A 19465-nucleotide genomic window follows, 5' to 3' on the forward strand; every position below is an offset into this window, starting at 1 on the left:
ATATATATATATATATATATATAAAGAATGAAATATGGCCATTTGTAGCAAAGTGGATGGACCTTGAGGGTGTCATGCTAAGCGAAATAAGTCAGGCAGAGAAGGATAGATACCATATGTTTGTATTCATAGGTCTAACAGGAGAGACCTGGCAGGGGACCATGGGGAGAGGAAGGGGGAAAGAGAGGGGGAAGAGTGAGGGACACAGATCAAGGGAGACTACTGAATATTGAAAATGAATCATGGACTGAAGGGGGAGGGGCAGGGAGGGGGTGATGGTCATGGAGGGGGGCACTTGTGGGGAGAAGCACTGGGTGTTATATGGAAACCAATTTGACAATAAACTATTAAAAATTAAAAATTAAATTAAAAAAAGAAAATTTGACCACAAACCTTTGCTAATTTACACTTTATTTGTGGTAGAATGCAGAATAATCATTCTGAGCCAAATAATTATAAAATGATTCTGAGTTGGTATCTTTCTGGAGAACTTTCTGGAGAAGCAAACACAAAACTTCTCACAAAATAGACTGCACAGGATTTCCATATGTGAAGTCCAGCAAAACATGAGCTGATGATACAAAATTACAAAGCAACCACTCTGAGCAACAGTTAGCAGAAAGATAAAATATCACTCTGGACACCTCAGTATTTCCAGATAATGGAATTTTTGGCTTAATAATACAATGTAAGTATGCTTAAGATGTTTAAAGAAATAAAATCTGAGGTTGGAAACATGAAAAAGGAGTAAGATACAATCAGTGAAAGCAGATACATTGGAGGACACAAACAAGATATATAACTGCAAAACATGTTTTGAAATTAAAAAAAAAAACACTTAGAATTTAAATAGTACCTTACACATAATAGAAGAAACAATTAGAAAAACTATGAAGTATGGAGCTAAAGAATTACCAAGGGGGCAGCTGGGCTCAGTTGGTTAAGTGACCAACTATTAATTTTGGCTCAGGACATGATCTCACAGTTCCTGGGATTGAGCCCGGTGTCTGGCTCTGTGCTGACAATATGGAGCCTGCTTAGGATTCTCTCTCCCTCTCTCTCTGCCCCTCTCCTACTCTCCCACTCTCTCTCTCTCAAAATAAATAAACAGCAAACAAAATTTTGGAAGAACAACAAATCTCAAATAGGATAGACAAAAATAAAACAGGTAGGGGAACCTTGGTGGCTCTGTCAGTTAAGCATCTGACTCTAGATTTCAGCTCAGGTCATGATCTCATGGCCGCTCTGAGCACTGAAAGTGAAGCCTGCTTAAAATTCTCTTTCCCTCTCCCTCTGACCCTCCCCTGTTTGCATTCTCCCCACCCCCCACTCTTTCTCTCAAAATAATAATAATAAAAGTGAAATATCAAAATACCAAACACAAAGAAAAAGTCTTAAGAATAGCCAGATGGAAAAGACTCTATTTACAAAAACGAGATATTAGACCAAAGGAAGGCTTTTTAATAGCAAAAATAGAAACCAAAGTGGCTGTATTCTGAATAGTCAAGGATAATGATAGCTACCTAAAACTGAATGTCTCCATAAATACTTCAAAATGATGTAGGTCAAAAAGAATAAAACTCAACAAAAGACATGCCTCAGCATAATTAGAAGACAGAGGGTGCTACAAACTTCAAACCAGTATAAGTAGAAAAATAGACACCAAATCCAAACAGATCTATTCTTCGTACTCCCTTGGTAAGCTTTGGAGAGTAAGGGCCATTCAGAAAACAAAAGGATGGAAGAAAGAAGAAGGGAATGCATGAAGTGCCTAAGATTTATCTAAAATCACTTCCACAAAAAGAAAGTCTACTTGACATTTAAAAAGACTGAAAAGGAGTTCTGGGGTTCTAGGAAATGTAGTTGGGAGACCCCACCCTCTTTAAAATTGCTGTAATGGCTGCTTCTGGAAGGTGGTGTCATGTGGAACCTCTCAGTCTCAGTACCTGGAACTCCTGGAAGAGAGTATTTCAAGCCAGATAGAATTACATATTTACTATCTCATTATCAGCCTGTAGTCTCTGGCTTATCTCACAGCAGAGACTGAAATGCTGCTCTTAAAGCTTCAGCCCCGTGCAATTGGTAAGCCCATTTGAACAAGGCAAAGGAGAAAATTATAACCTCTCCTCCACTAGCAGAGGTATGCAGAATTAGTCTTGTTGACATGGGCCCACTCTTTCCTATGCTGCTTGTAAATTTTGGGTCTTGTTTGAATTCTCATTCTAAGAAAGCAACTATAAGAAAAAGAAAAGCCTATGAGACAAACAGGAAATTTGGACATGACTGGATAGCTGAATCAGTTCAGGAACTATTCTGAATAAACATTTTTCCAAAGAAAACTTACTATCTATTGCTTTTCCTGGAGTCCTATGTTGGACTACATCTTCCTGAATCCCTTGGGTTGGGGTGTCAGAGTGATGGGTTCTAGTTCTGCCTTTGAGGATGAGGGTTCTTTGTCTGGCATAAGGGAGCAGGAACCATGAAAACAACCTGATCCTTCGTTCTTCCAAATAGCATTCTTAGGTGGGGAAAAGATTCAGCCTAGGAAATATGAAGCTAACTCAGAAATTCCAGGGCTCTTTGCCAATGGACAGGTTTCCCTAAGGATCCTAGGACTGGTCTAATCTGCTTAAACTCCTGAGACCTGGTCAGACTAAGGCAGACTGAAGAATAGATTGTTCATCTGTTAGTTTCCTGTCAGTGACCAGTGAGAAATTCTCTACCTTTCTAATGTTGAGAGCCTATTAGATATCTTGGTACACCTGTAAGGGGGTGGAGGTGGGATGAGAGAGACGTGATAGGGAGTACAGTAGAGTCAGAGGGAGTAGAGAATCAGGAGCTCACACTATAAATGAACAGCTGTTTCACAACTGAACTCACTGTATCCTCACTCTGGGCCTGAAATCAGTACAGCCAATGTCTTCATCTGCAGATGCTGAAGCCCATGGAGAAGGTCAGTGAATATGTTCAGTTCTCCTGTGCTGAAAGTTGACATCCTCTCTTGGCATCTATCAGAGAAGAACACTCACTGGCTCCCTCAACAATATCTGTGTTCAGATCATACCAGGGCTCTACACACAATGGCCATTGATGACATGTTACAGATCTTAACTCAGTTTACCTCTGCCTTGTGCTGTTTCTTCTCTAGATGTCTAGGTGTGTCTCTGCTTGCCTAACTCTCCCCAGTTAGTTGCTTCTTTCTCTGTGTCTCTCCTCCATGTTTCTATTAGGCTCTGAGTCTTCCCACCTGCCCTGCTGGCTCTGGCTGAGGGGCAGATAACTTGGATGAGCATGTTGGTCTGGTTTTGAGGCGACCTGTCTACAAGGCAGAAAGAACCCAGGGTGCAGAATAATTATTCTCAGAGTCACCTGGTTGAAGTGAGAGGATTCTAAAGATTCTAAACCCCTAGATTGGGGGGATTGGTTCCACATCATCCATGGACATATGCCCTTATGATTATGTGGGCCTCTCAGTCCGTTTCCTACTTGGCTTTTCCTCTTTCTGGGGATTTTTTTCTCTCTTTTTCTAGCTCTTCATTTCTTCACTATGTCCTTCCCCTCCTTCTTTCTAGATCCCCCCTTTCACTGTTTTTCCATCCTCTTTCAGCGTGAACAGAAGAAAGGCACCATCCTGGAAAATTTATTTTGGTTTTAATACTTTATTTATAAGTGGACTTGATCCACAGAGGTTTGAGGACAGTAAAAGACCACATAATTAGTCTCGCTTCTATCCCTGTCTAGCTACTTGACAAGTCAGCTTGCTTATTCTTTCCTGAAACTCTATTTCCCCATCCTCAAGTCCTGTCAGTGGCACCTTTTGAGAGCACAAAGTTCCTCACAGGTTGTTGTACAGAGCAAATGAGAGAATCTAAACCGTTGGAGTCACAGAAATGGGAGGGTTGTTGAAATTACATTTTTCACAATCTATTCTTGTTTCCTCTTATTTCTAACTTTCACTATTTGACTTTATCTTCTGTTTTCTGCTCATCTACTTATTTTCTTCTATATTCCTCACAATGTGTTTTTCTTCCTCCTTTCCCATTTGTGCTTTTCTCTCAATCCATTTGCCTGTATAAATAGTTTTCCTGTATATCTGTGCATTTTTCTTTACCTTTGAGAAAAGATGGGTTAGGATTCTCAAAGAAGTTCATAAATATATTACAAAATAAGATAAATAACATGAAGATTCAGTTTTTCTCATTTCCTCTAAGATCTACAAAATAAATAAAATGACAAGAAAGTAAGTCAAGGAGTCAGAGATGGGACAGGAGTTTAATCTGCTATACAAAAGAATTTCCTGATCTGGAAAAGTGATTTTTTTATAACCAGAGTTTCTACCTAGGAATTTTCCATGGCAGTGGAATAGTGGTTCAAGACCTTCAAAGATCTCTTCCAACATATGAGGTGCAAAGAATAAAAGATGGGAGAAAAGTAAAGGGGAAGGTAATGAACATGTACTAAGCAATTACTGTTTGTCGATCACTTTAAATGTATTATTTCCATTATCAATTAATGTTTACACCATTTGATAAGCCAGAGAGGATATCCCAAAATACTATTAACAAGGGGTAAAGCTGAGATGTAAATACTGATTTATCTAATTCCAAACCCTAAGCTTTTTCTACACATCTACCATATATATGTAAGTTTCACATGTGGATGGTGGATGTCAAAAAGTGACTATTTCACTTTTTAATACTGCCTATATCATTGACCAACTAATTCTAGTTCTTTCCAAGACTTTTTCATATGTGACTATCTCATCTTCCTATCTTAGTGTTTCTGGTTATTTTTAATATCAGTACAATTTTTCAAGACAACATAAATGACACATAGTTCACATTAACCATGGCTGCTAATACTGCTGAGAAGAGGCAGTCTAATGCTCAGTTTTGCCCTCATCAATCACAACGTCCTTCTGTATAATTTCCTACAAATCCATCTTGTACAAATAGCCAAACTCTTAATCTTCAAGGGTTAATCATTCTATGTGTGGATTAATTAATCACTTTTTCATATTATTTTCCCTCTATATTTTAGGATATTTGGAATCAGAAGGTTGTGGGAGGTTATTTAGGGACTTTTTTCACAAATTATTTAAATCCCTTCTAAGAATAGCCATTTTCAGGAGGAGAGTATTCTTCGCTTTATTTGATTTTTGCTTTATATATAGCTTAGATTGTTATTCTGGAGGGGAAACTGTGAACAACTATTAAGTGTTTTAGCAGAAAGGATAAGTGGATTTGAGATCCATCTAGAATTAAGAAAATCAGTTGAAATAAAGATCTAAAATAAGGTTACCTGTGCTGTCTCTCACTCATGTGAATGCCAAAGAAAGTTCATTGTAAAGAGAGCGCATTCTTCTGTCTTGTCCATAGTTGTAAAGATCTGTTATGCAAGCAAGGGCCCTCGCACTGTCACTCAGTCCATCATTAGATATGAAGTGTAGTTCAGTCTCTCAATTTCAGAAATATGGAGACTTTGCAGTAGATCCAAGTATAAGAGGGCAGAATCTAATTCAGAGAAAAGGGAAAGAAACTACATTTGCCTTGGAAAGTCTCTAGATAACATGATAGAAAGTATTATTGTAATTTAACAAATTTGTTGAGTTTGTCTATTAATAGTAAAGAAACGTTTCAACATAAATCCAGCTTTTGCTGAGGATTGGATAACATAAATTGTTCTATAATATATGCAGGTTAGACCTATCCAAGCATTTTATAGCAGTATCCCTTTTCATTCCTATTGAAAAATCCCAAAGCTATTTATTTATTAATTTTACCATGGCCCAAAGAGAGCAAACTAAACATCCTAAACAAACTCTCCTATGAACCTAACGTTTAATTTTTACAATGGTAGGTTGACATTTATTAAATTTGTAACATCTTATATGAAGTTAAGTGACTTCAATTTTTTTTTGCATTTGTTTAGGGGTCTGTATTTTTCTTAATTTTAACATCTAAGGAAATCATCTTGGAGTTTGGTTGTCTGAGGCCAATATGTCTTAAGAATTAAATTTGTTGGACTTTGGTTAATTGTATCATGAATCTATCCCTTCTAAATTCTTTGAGATGTTTATTTGTAGACATCTCAAGATTCTTTTAGCCAAAGCCATTCCCACTTTATTTTCATAATTCCAATGGAATGGAAGATTCATGAGGACAATAATTTTGATCACTTTTCCAAGTGTCTAAAACAGGGCCTGGCCCATAAGAGGCTCTTAGTAAATATTGATTGAGTGACTGAATAAATTAAGTATTTATTTTTAATATTTTCAATATACTTTAAATTACATCCATATGTAACTATTTGTCAAACTAGTACTACACAATATTTTTTAGTTTAAGAGAAGTATTTAAACACTAAGAGTAAGAAGATCTAATGGGTAAATGAGAAGTATGTTATCTTTGATGTACTTTATAACAGCTAAATCATAGAATAACATTACACTTTATACCTTGAAAATGTATGTAAAATAAGTCAGGCAGAGGACAGATACCATATGTTTGCACTCATAGGTCTAACAGGAGAAACTTAACAGAGGACCATAGGAAGGGGGAGGAGAAAGAGAGTTGGGTAGAGAGAGGGACACAAATCACGAGAGACTATCGAATACTGAAAACGAACCAAGGGCTGAAGAGAGGGGGAAGGGGAGAAGCGGGTGGTGTCAATGGAGGAGGGCACTTGTGGGGAAGAGCACTGGGTGTTATATGGAAAACAATTTGACAATAAACTATTTTTTAATTAAAAAATAAAAAGGAATACAAAAAAAAAAAAAAAGAAAATGTATGTAAAGAAATATATAAAAGTAATGCTGAGGTGTAAATAAATGGAAAGTAGAGAAAAGCATAAAAAATAAATATTTTATAGCTTTATCATCTATAAGCAGCCATTCAACAATTTGGTGAATTTCCTTCCAATCTTTTGTCAATACAAAGCAAATTTCTTTTTAATTAATGTAGTAAGAATACCAAATATACTGGCTTGTATTTTGCTTTTTGTTTCACTTAAATGTATAATGTAAGTATTTAACATTATTACACAGAGTTCATAAATATAATTTTAATGACTGCATATTTCTTTAATTTTCAATGACATAACAATTCCTCTATTATAGCTTATTTTTTGCTATTATAAATAGTGACAATTTATAATTTTGTATATAAAGTTTCTTCTCAACTGATAATTAATTCTTGGAGTAAGTTTTTCAAATAGTTGAATCTGTTCACATTTAGCAAACTTATACAGCACTCTGTGTCAGGCACTATTCCAAAAGCTTCACAAGTATTGATTCATTTAATACTCATAATCCAATAAAGTAGGTATTATTCTCATCTTAGAAAGGAAGAAACTGAGGCATGTTATTAAGTCACCTCAGTTTACACAGTTGGTAAGTAGAGAAGCCAGGATTTAAATGCAGATATTTGGACTCCAAGGTCTGTATTTTAAAGGGACCTTACATTAAAAGGAATTCTTAAAGCATTTGTTACCTATTGCCAAACTGCTTCCCAACCAAGAATGGAGAATAATTACACCAGCACTGATGTTATAATTTAAATTTTTTTAATTTAATGGATCAGAAATGGTATCTGTTTTAAAACTATTGTTTGATTACTAATAAGTTTGGATACTTTTGGATGGTTTTTCCACTTCTATGAGTTATGATTTCTTATTCTTTTATTTCTCTTTCTTTTTTGTCTTTCTCTAGACTCATCGCGATGTTTATTCCTTTTATCACTTGACATTACATGTTTTTGATGAGCTCTTTACATCAAAAATTTAATATAGTTACTAAATTTAATATATTGTTGCCTCTTGTGTTTGCTTTCTTTTTGAATCAGTTACTAGTTAAAAATACATAAGGTAGGTAGCTTTTTTTTTTATTGGACCAAGTTCCATTTGATGTAAAAATCTATCGAATCTATCTTTCTCTCCACGATTTCTTACATGACTGAGACAAAGCCCTCAAGCTCAAATTCCTTAAGTGGTCAGATAGACAATGTAATGGCATGATATGGGGAGTCTTGAGACTGAAAAGCTTTGAGGCTTCCCACTAGTATGGAACAGAGACCAGCACTAAACTCCAATTAGTTGATGATTAGAATAGACACAGTGCAGCAAGACCTGATTTTTCTTCCCTGAGAAGCTAGACTCTAGATTCTTATGTGAGGTATCCTTTAGAGAAGACTGTAGTTTAATAAAACACATCTGTGTAGGCCAGAGAGGTGATGATGTATCACCTTTGGTTCAGAAGTTCTCCTTCATTCAGCATTCAATTCTATTTTCTTCCAGTTTTTCTGTGAGTTTTTGAAATATATTCAAAATTTTATACAATTATAATTAGTCGTGGTGTGAAGCATCTAGTTGCTTTCTTAAACTGAAGGATTAATTTACATTTCTTTTCTCTTGTCCTCAAGTTTCTCTTTCTTTTTTGGAAAGCAGAAGGATCAATGAAACAATGAAGTCTTAAATGTTATGATGGTGATTTCTTTAATTGCAAAGAAATAATTGTTACTTTTTTCCTGTATGATGGACTTATATTGAATGCTTTTATTGCCTGAGTAATAGAATATGTTTGTTGGAAATTAAGGCAGAAGGGTCCATATATAAATCAGAATTTAAAACACTTTGAAATCCTTAAAAAAAACTAAATAGAAAGGGAAAAGCACACAAAGTAATGCAGAATTTTCAAAGAGGATTAAAGTAATACAATCATATTAAATATTGCAAAGATTTTGGTTAGTGAGTTATATAATTAGAAAGTGATCAACAAAATTACACTTTAAATATTCATTTCCTTGTTCAAAAATCATTAATCAAAAGTTTACTCTGTGTTGGAGAACAGTTAGATACTTTTGTTTCACAATTATCACCTTGTAGTTTTGTCTCCCTCACTATTTTGGCCCGGAAATTGATTCTATGTTAATGAATACAAACATTTAAATCAGCATTATAACAGCACCAAATCCATATAAATTCTTGATATGAAATTACTCTTAATAATTAATTCCACTAATCCAAATTAATTCCTTAACCAACTTTCTAGTATAGTACTTAAGATATTTCCAATTTCTGTCAATACTAAATTATTTTCACCCAAACTAATCCCTTTATGTTTAATATACCAACACAGTTCTGTTATCAGCCTTCATACAAATCAAATTTACATAATAGCTTCTGCTACTATGGTTTTTCTTTTGTGGACATATTTTTATCCAGTTCCATTTTCCCAGGTCAAAATTTATAGATCTAAATCTTAACATATCAGTGTACCTATTTTCAGTTTTTATTTTTGTACTGATTATTTCTATCAATTACATATAGTATTTATTTCTTAGCTAATCCATTATAAATATTGTTAAATATCTCACTAATGATCTCTTCCTGAGAAGAGATTTAATTTAATTCTTCTGAGTATTTTGGTGACCTTATATAAACTGTATATAGCACTTGTGCTCAAAGAGCAAACAATGTTGCATGGTGACAGATGGTAGCTACACCACTGGTAAACATAGCACAGTATGTAGAGGTGTTGAATCACGATGTTGTATAGCTGAACTAATGTAACATTGTATGTCAACTATACTCAAAAAGAAAGAGCAAATAATGAAATTTTTAAAAGTTTACCTCTAAAAAAATTAAGCTATTTTCAGTAAAAGAAGGTTGGGGGAATGATAAATAATTAGAGAAGGCTTTCTTGAGGAGGTGGCATATGATCTGCATCACTAAGAAAATAAGAAAGAATTCACCAGATGCCAATAAGGGTAAAGGACATTACATAGCAAACCCACCACATGTGAAAGCATGGGGACAAGAAGGAGTGGAGTGTGTACATAGTAGGCACCAAATGCTATCTGCATGAATAAGTGGATAGGTTTCTGTATGGTAAATAGTAACTGGAGTGTAGGGTGCATAAAGGGGGTAGAGGAAGTGGAAGTGAGAGAATGAAAGGCTAATTGGATATGGAAGTGAGTGATGAAGCAGAAGAGGTCACCCAGTCTCCTACTTAAATGAGTGGATGTGTCTTAATGCTGTTAAACAAGAAAGCAAACAAAAGGAAGTGAAGGCTCCAGTTCATTCTTTGGTTTTGGACCATTTTGAGCTGAAACAAGACCTGATGCACTATAATCTGTCCTATTTCCAAAGACCACCTCTTAAATCTCTCTTTTCAGTGTTCTTCTGATTCAGTTCCCTCCTTAACATATAATTCTTTGTTTCAGGGATGATCTGATTAGCCCATTAGCCAAGAGCATTATACACATTGAATTTTTTAAAATGCAAAATGTGCTTATTTAGTTCTTATTATACTTTTCTCTATGTCTTGAATCAATTTCTTCTTTAGTTGTTTCTTTTCTTATTTCTGGAAACTTTAAAGGTAATGAGGAAATAAGGATAGCAAGGCATGGTAAAAGGTCTCATGAATAATAAGCTTGAGGGAAAAGGTTAATAAATGTATTCAAACTTCAAAGAGACCTTCCCCACACTCACAATAAGTTGTTCCTTACTATGATTAAATTCAAAGAATGGGGACTACAACTACAAGGAAATGAGAATTATACGTGTGTGTGTGTGTGTGTGTGTGTGTGTGTGTGTGTATTGCTGACTAAATGAGACATTAATTAATGATATAACCTACAAGAGGTAGTAACTCTGCCCAAGACACCTTGGGATGGTGTAAAAATTATTCTAAGGACTTTAAAGCCCTAGTGTGAGTCCCATTGCTTTCATTTAATAGCTATATGATCTTGAGAAAATTACTTTAGTTCTCTGAGTCTCAGTTTCCTGATCTGTAAAATGGAGGTAATATCTACCTCACAGGATTTTTATAAGAGTTAAATGGGATAACATATGTGAATGTGCTTTTGTAAATTATAAATTACTATAAATGGGTAAAGAAGTTTTATCTGAACAGACATTCATTTGGAACGATTTGAGAGGTTATATATGAGGGATTATATAACTTTAAGGGGCACCTTCTTTTCCAGAGAGGATCCCAACATCGGATGTTCTCCCTGGGCTAGCTCATCCATGAGACCGTGTTTCTTACCTGTTGCAGTGATTTGGTGACAAAAAGGCCATTTCCAACCATAGAAACAGAGTAAGGTAAGACACAATTTCCAAGAGTGTCCCATATTATGTGTGTACCATAATACATATAACCAGTGCCCAACTCAGGGATCTTTATTTCTAGAGTGAAGATGAACAGTGGGGTCAAAGTGTTTCCTGTAATATTGTTCCCTCCTGATGGGAGAAATTTAGGTAGAAATTCTGGCCTCCCTATAGGTTGAGGCAGAAACATAAAGAGAGGAGAAATTCACCCAAATCCTAGAAATCTGTTCCACAAATAATAATAATTTTGCCCTTTCCTTTTCATTCCAGTTGTGTACTAGAGCCAGTTAGTACCAGTTCTCAAGAGCCAATTATTAAATTTTCAAGAATTTTAAGAACTGGTTGTTAAACAGAGCTATTATAGGGCGCCTGGGTGGCTCAGTTGGTTAAGCCTCCGACTTCGGGTCAGGTCAGATCTCACGTTTGTGGGTTCGAGTCCCGCGTCAGGCTCTGTGCTGACAGCTAGCTCAGAGCCTAGAGCCTGGAGCCTGCTTCCGGTTCTGTGTCTCCTTCTCTCTCTGCCCCTCCCCCTCTCATGCTCTGTCTCTCTCTGTATCAAAAATAAATAAAACATTAAAAAAACAAAAAAACGGAGCTATTATAAACAAATTATATAAACTTACTAACAAATAAATTTATTAAAAAACAAAAGTAATGCTAAAAATTCATCACTTCCTAAGTTTTCTCCTTTATATTTTACTAGTATCTATGTTCTCAAGCTTATTTACATCTACTATATCTGTTTGGTTGTAAAAACCGTATGATAGTAACCTAATGTGCATACATTGCTAAAACATGTTTAGTGAATTCAATCATTTCTAGCTTGAAATAGGTCATGGTGGGAGTATTTACACTATGGAAATTGACAAATGCTTCAGATCAGAGCCCCTCCCCAAGCCATCTGTTAAACACTTACCAACACCCCACTCCTTTAATTCATTTGTCATATGCTTTGTCTAGTACTTGTAAGACATTCAAAACCCAGAAAGTGCAGGGATGGTTGACAGTGAAGCTTCTGGAATCAGACTTCCCAGATTTGAATTCACATTTCACTATTTACTGTGTGATGTTGGGCAAATTACTGATCCTTTCTGTGAAGTTAAAAGAAAGATTACCTACCCCATGCATGATTTTGAAGTTTAGAACACTTATTACCTAAAACATGGGTGGAACAAACAATACCTAACACATAATGTGCATTATACTTATTTTAATTTAAATAAATTTTTTACTTCAAGTTTTTATTTAAATTCTAGTTAGTTAACATATATGGTAAGATTGGTTTCATATGTAGAATTTAGTGATCACTTAAATATAATACCCAAGTGCTCATCACAAGTGCCCTTTTAAGATTTTGCTATGAAGCCTCTTTCTAGTCCTATTTTACAAAGGATTTGTAAAATCAAGTAAAACTGCTAAATTTTATCAAATGTCTTAACATCTCATTGATTAGAAGCTTTTCATCTTTGACATATTAATGTGGTGAGTTGTATTAGTGGAATTCCTCATATAAGAAAAACTTTAAAGCCCTGGAATAAATTTCAGTAGGTCATGGTGAACTATTCTTTGAGTGCACTAATGGATTCCATTTGCTAATAATTTGTTTTGCCTATTTCATTATTAATATAAATTATCTTGGTCAAAATTTTCTTTTGTGTACTTTTTAGGATTTGGCATGAGTAGTTTGATGACTTTCTGAAAGTAATCAGGAAGCTTTTATATTTTCTGTTCTTGCGAACAGTTTTGGTAGCCTTCGAAAATATCTGATTGCTATGAGATTAGAAAGAACTCACCTAAGGAACTATCAGGGTCTGACACCATCTGTCATAGCTCTTTGTCAGCTTTCTCTGTTTTAATAATTCTCAAATTTGGCTTTTCTTTAGACCTACTTGGGGAGGTCTCAAAAATATTGATGACTGAGCCCTCTCAATACATTCTGTTTTAACTGGTCTGATGTGCAGCTAGGGCATGGGGACGTTTTATTTTATTTATGAATTTTAATTGCAGCATCATTAACATGCAGCATTATATTTAGTTTAAGGTATGTAATATAGTGATTCAAAAACTCTATACACTACTCAGTTCTTATCATGATAGTGTATTCTTAATCCCCTTCGCCTGTTTCACCCATTCACCTATCTACCTCCTCTCTGGTAACCATCCCTTTGTTCTCTATATTTAAGAGTCTGTTTTTTGGTTTGTCTCTTTTTTCTTTGGTTTGTTTCTTCAATTTCACATATGAGTGAAACCATAGATGTTTGTCTTTCTCTGACTGACTTATTTCACTTAGCATTATACCCTCTAGATCCATCTATGTAGTTGCAAATGGCAAGATTTCATTCTTTGTATGTCTAAATAATTCTCATTGTACATATATACCACATATATACACATCTATACCACATCTTCTTTTAAGTTTTTAATTTTAATTCCAGTAGTTAACACACAGTGTTCTACTGGTCTCATGTGTACAATATAGTGATTCAACAGCTCTATACATTACTCAGTGCTCATCGTGATAAGTGTACTCTTTAATCCCCATCACCTAATCCATCCATCCCCCCACCCACCTCCCATCTGACAACCATCTCTATAGTTAAGAGTCTGTTTCTTCACTTCTCTCTCTTTCCCTTTGTCCATCTGTTTTGTTTTTATATTACACATATGAGTGAAATCATATGGTATTTGTATTTCTGTGACTGACTTAATTTCACTTAGCATAATACATTCTAGTTCCATCCATATTGTTGCAAATGGCAAAATTTCATTCTTTTTGATTCCTGAGTAATATGCCAGTGTGTGCGTGTGTGTGTGTGTGTGTGTGTGTGTGTGTGTGTGTGTGTGTCCATTCCACATCTTCATTATTTTTAATTATTTTTAAAGTGGGGTATGGGCAGAGATAGAGGGAGTGAGAGAATCCCACGTAGGCTCTGCACTGAGCCTGGTTTGGGGTTTGAACCCACAAACCATGAGATCATGACTTGAGCCAAAATCAAGAATCAGATGCTCAACCATCTGAGCCACCCAGGTGCCTCCATATCTTCTTTATCCATTCATCAGTTCATGAACATTTGGGCTCTTTCCATAATTTGACTAGTGTTGATAATGCTGCTATAAACATAGAGGTGCATGTGTCCCATTTGAATCTGTATTTTTTTATCCTTTGGATAAATACCTAGTATTGCAATTGCTAGGTCATAAGACAATTCTATTTTGAATTTTTTGAAGAGCCTCCATACTGTTTTCTAGAGTGGTTTCACCAATTTGCATTCCCACCAATAGTGCAAGAGGATTCCTTTTTCTCCACAACCACAACCTGTCAGCACCTGTTATTTCTTGTGTTTTTTATTTTAGCCATTCTGACAAATGTGAAGTGATATCTCAATGTGATTTTGATTTGCATATCTCTGATGATGAATGGTGTTTCATGTGTCTGTTGGCCATCTGTATGTCTTCTTTGGAGAAATGTCTGTTCATGTCTTCTGCCATGGGGACATTTAAAAACTCTTCAAGTTGGGGCACCTGGATGACTCAATCAGTTAAGCATCCAACTTGACTTCCTGAATTTGAGCCCTGCATCTGGCTCTGAGCTGACAGTGTAGAGCCTGCTTGGGATTCTCTCTCTCTCTGCCCCTCCCTGTGTGTGCTTGCTCTCTCTCTCTTGCTGTCTCACTCTCTCTCTTCCCCCTCAAAAAATAACTAAAAACAAAACAAACCCACAAAACTTTTAGAAAAACTCAAGTGACTATAATGTGAAGCCAAGGTTTAGAACAACTGCATTTCACTCCTTTCACTCAGAATATTAGCTTATCTTGATTTCTATCTTTTCTTTAGTGAATTTTTGTGATTTATATTTACCTAGAAAATTATCTTTTCCTCCAGTACATATTTTTCCTCTCTGGTCTTCCTTAAGTTAATTTTGTTTATCTGCTTCTAACCTCTACATCAATTTTATTTTGTTTATTTCATTTATGTTTATTCCTTTTTGTTAATAGTAAAACTATTTCAGGCTATTAACTTTTACTTAAACAAACATCTGTGTATAGTGCCTATTAATATATCCTACTTTTATTATCAATATTTTTAAGATAATCTGTAGTTACTGTTTTGATTTTCTTTTTGATCTAAGGATTGTTTTCAAGGGGCTTCCCCCCCCAATTTTCAAGTAGCTGGGGTTATTTTCATAATTATGTTAAGTTATATTATTGTCATGGAACCACTTCTGAATTATTTGGACAATGCTTCTAAAACATTTGCTTGATATTTAAAAAAAATTTATTATTGATGTACATCTGCTTTATCTTAGTTGAACATGTGTAATACCAGGCACTTAAAAAAGAAAAAGCAACTGATTAAATGAGTTTAATAAAAAAGAAAAAGAAGTGGCACCAGCTGCCCTTCCATCCAGGCAAATTGGTCTCCTAGCTTTGGCCTTTTGGGGAAGGAAGTCCTTGAGACTTGATGCACCAGAATCCCAGATATATACTCAAGACTAAGTCCTTTTTCATTACTTCCCTTACACATCCTTGTTTATCAGAAGCAAGTCCACTCTAAAGTCATTACATTAAGCAGGAGTCAGCAAACAGTAAATATTTACTATCTGTAAAGGGCCAGATAGTAAATATTTTAGGCTTTGCGTGTTGGGTTACTAATATTGGATGAAACATATTTATAATAAAAAATTATTCATTGTTTGAAAAACACATTTAATGAATCATTTAACATTTTTATTTGCTAAATTTGACAACTTGATTTACATGCTATTTGGTCTCTGGCAACTACTCAGCTCTGCCATTGTAGTAGGAAAATTATAGACAATGCATAAGTAAATGGAAGTGGCTGTATTCCAATTACACTTTGTTTATAAAAATAGGCAGTGGCTTATATTTAGGTTGGGGGCCATAATTTATCCTACCCTGCATTAAACTGGTTAGTTTTCAATGTTTAAAGTGCATCAGAATCACATGGAGGTCTTGTTAAAACCCTAGTTTCTGGGCCCCATCCCTAGAGTTTGACTCAATGGCTGGGATGAGACTCAACAGTTTGCATTTCTATCAAGTTCTTCAATTAATACTGCTGGGGGTGATGGTCTTTGGACCACACTTTGAGTACCACTGCATTATAAGAAATGCTTGTTGCCTTTTTATTCCTAAAATCCACTCAGAGGAACATAAGCCTATTTATTTTTTTTTGTAGTTTCTTTTTTTTTTTCCATAATATTTTATTGTCAAATTGTTTTCCATACAACACCCAGTTTATTATTTATTCAAAAACTTTATCAATGTTGTAAGACAAAAAATTTAAGTGCTGCAATTTAAATATTCTCAAGGCCAGATCAGCAATGCTTCCCTAGCACATATGGTACCTTTGGGCCAATTATAAAAAGGCACTCTCTCTCAGGGAAGAACTAGAGGAAAAGGCACCACTTCTCTGAACTCACACCTCACCAGAGGGCATAGCTTGGTAAATTGAGCACAGGCTACATTGCCCAGGCTGGATTTCAGCATTCACTCTTCCCTTCAGGAGCCTTTGTGCAGTGCACAAATGGGACAACGCTCCTGGCAGCTTGCTCATCAGAAGAGTGTTATTACTTATAATTTATTTATCAAAGAAACACATTCAAAATGTAAAATATCCAGTAAGAGTTTACTAATTTTCTTGAAGTAAAACAAACACAAAAAAACTCAGTAAACAATATTATTTTTTTATCTACTTGGACTTGACAGACTTTTTTCAGGTTTAATGAGGTACAATTGACAAAATTGTAAGATATTTAAAGTGTACAATGTGATGATAAACAATATTGGTAAGCAAAATCCCATATACAAGTTGACCAGCCACTTGTGCTCATTTTCTCCCTCAAGAGAAGAAAATAAACACAATTTTAAGAAATCCACTCTGAACACAAATTTAGGAATATTAATGTCCAATGTTAACATAGTGAACATAGTCTGCACTGTTTGGGATCTTTGGAATTTATTTAAGGGCTTAAAAACTTTTTTTCTTAATGTTTATTTATTTTTGTGAGAGAGAAGCAGAGCATGAGCAGGGGAGGGGCAGAGAGAGAGAGGGAGACACAGAATCCGAAGCAGGCTCTAAGCTCTAAGCTGTCAGCACAGAGCCCGACATAGGGCTCAAACTCATGAACCTTGAGATCATGACCTGAGCCAAAGTCAGATGCTTAACCGACTGAGCCACTTAGGCACCACTTAAGGTTTCTTTACTCTTATATAACAACAATATTTTGTAAATGTTCCGTGACCGTCCAAAAGGGTACATTCCCTGTATGGAGGCAAGAGAGTTTGAAATATATTTGCTTATAAATGTATGCTTTTTTATTAATATTATCCATATATTATATGGATTCTCTATGTTCTTACTTTTCCCCTTGATCTAATGACTTGGGATATAGTATAATACCCATTAGGTCAGGGAGAAAGTTCTCATGAGTGATATTATATCCCTGGTACTTAGCACAATATTTGGAACATAGTAGACATTCACTTATTAAATGAATAAATTATTTGGGGCTGTAATATGGATTGGAATGCAGTGGTTCCCAGTTGCCCATTCAAACAAAAGATTAATGTTTATCTTTTATCCTTTCTCCCTATTGGAATTGCAGCAGGTCCTCCAAACTGGAAGCAATGCTCCATTTCATCCTGAAGCTATCCTTCTCCCCAACTGACGTTTTGAAGGCAGGTTCTACTCAGACCTTATGTTGATCTTAAAAGTTTTTAAATATAAACACAGAGGGGCACCTGGGTAGCTCAGTCAGTTAAGCGTCCAGCTTCGGCTCAGGTCATGATCTCATGGTTTGTGGGTTCGAGCCCTGCATCAGGCTCTGTGCTGACAGCCAGCTCAGAAATTGGAGCCTGCTTTGAATTCTGTGTCTCCCTCTCTCTCTGACCTTCCCTTCCTCACACTGTCTCTCTTTGTTTCTCAAAAATAAATTTAAAAAAAACATTTCAATATAAACACAGAAAACAAAATGATTGAAAAGGCATACACTAAAATATTGACATAGTTTCTCTCTAAGTCATTCTTTTTATTTACTTATTTTTGCTTTTTTGGCATTTTTGAGATGTTCTACAATGAACAGGCATTACTTTTGGAGTTAAGAGCAGAAAGAAAATGTGTAGTTAGAAATATAACTCATTTTTTTTTCTGACATGTATACTCTCTGGTTCAAGTTCTACTCATTGAGATCATACAGAAATAGAAAATTCACTCCTCTAGAAGGAGAACCCATTAGTATTTAAAAGGACCTCTCAGATTCTTGAGTCTTCTTTAAAGTTTCCTTAAAACCTTTGTCATATAGTTCCCAGATCTTTCACCACCTTGTTCGTCTCATGAACATAGTCAGTCCCATTAGTGGATAACCATTTAAAATAGAGGTCCAAACTGGATCCAGTATTTCAGATGCAGCCTGATTCACACAAGGACAACAGAATCTCCCTTGATTCATAATATGGTTCCACTATTGCAGCCTACAATAGGACTAGCATTTTCAGTGCCCATGACAATACTGACTCACATAGATTGTACTAAAATGTCTATCTTTTTCATTCTTTTGTCCCCAATCTGTTTTTATACAACTAGGTATCTCATGTGTGCTTTTCCTGTCCTCCCTCCTCAAGCAGGCCGCAGATGGTGGACCTAAGGAACGGGAGCACAGTGACAGAGTTCATCCTCGTGGGCTTTGAGCAGAGCTCCTCTACCACCCGGGCATTGCTCTTTGCCCTCTTCCTAGCCCTCTACAGCCTTGCCATGGCCATGAATGGCCTCATCATCTTCATCACCTGGACAGACCCCAGACTCAACAGCCCCATGTACTTCTTCCTTGGCCACCTGTCCTTTCTGGATGTCTGCTTCATCACCACCACCATCCCACAGATGCTAATCCACCTGGTGGTCAAGAACCACAGTGTCTCCTTTGCCTCCTGCTTAACCCAGATGTATCTGGTTTTTGGTGTAGGTGTAGCTGAGTGCATCCTCTTGGCTTTTATGGCCTATGACCGTTATGTTGCTATCTGCCATCCACTCAGCTATGCACAGATCATGAGCCGGCAGGTCTGTGTAAAGCTGGTGAGTACTGCCTGGTTCTTTGGGCTGATCAATGGCATTCTACTTGATTACATGACATTTCGTGGTCCATTCTGTAGAGACAACCACATAGAAAACTTCTTCTGTGAGGCCCCCATAGTCATTGCCCTCTCTTGTGGAGACCCCCAGTTTAGTCTGAGAATGATCTTTGCCGATGCCATCGTGGTGCTGCTCAGCCCCATGGTGCTCATTGTCATCTCCTATGCCCGCATCCTGGCCTCCATCCTTGGCAGGGCCTCCTCCTCAGGTC

General features: G+C 36.0%; 2 protein-coding genes across 2 annotated transcripts in view; both read left to right on the forward strand.

Moving 5' to 3' along the window:
* Positions 1–19465, forward strand: part of LOC115303564 (olfactory receptor 10AD1-like) — a 109241-nt gene that overhangs the window by 51882 nt on the left and 37894 nt on the right. The window lies entirely within an intron of this gene.
* The window catches only part of LOC115305233 (olfactory receptor 10AD1-like), a 13021-nt gene continuing 12315 nt past the window's right edge, over positions 18760–19465 (forward strand). Inside the window, exon 1 of the mRNA XM_029955509.1 lies at positions 18760–19462. Coding sequence (XP_029811369.1) covers positions 18760–19462 — 703 coding nt within the window. The remainder of the gene's footprint in view (positions 19463–19465) is intronic.

The sequence above is a fragment of the Suricata suricatta genome, chromosome 10 (genome assembly GCF_006229205.1).
Source record: "Suricata suricatta isolate VVHF042 chromosome 10, meerkat_22Aug2017_6uvM2_HiC, whole genome shotgun sequence".
Taxonomy (NCBI): Eukaryota; Metazoa; Chordata; class Mammalia; order Carnivora; family Herpestidae; genus Suricata; species Suricata suricatta.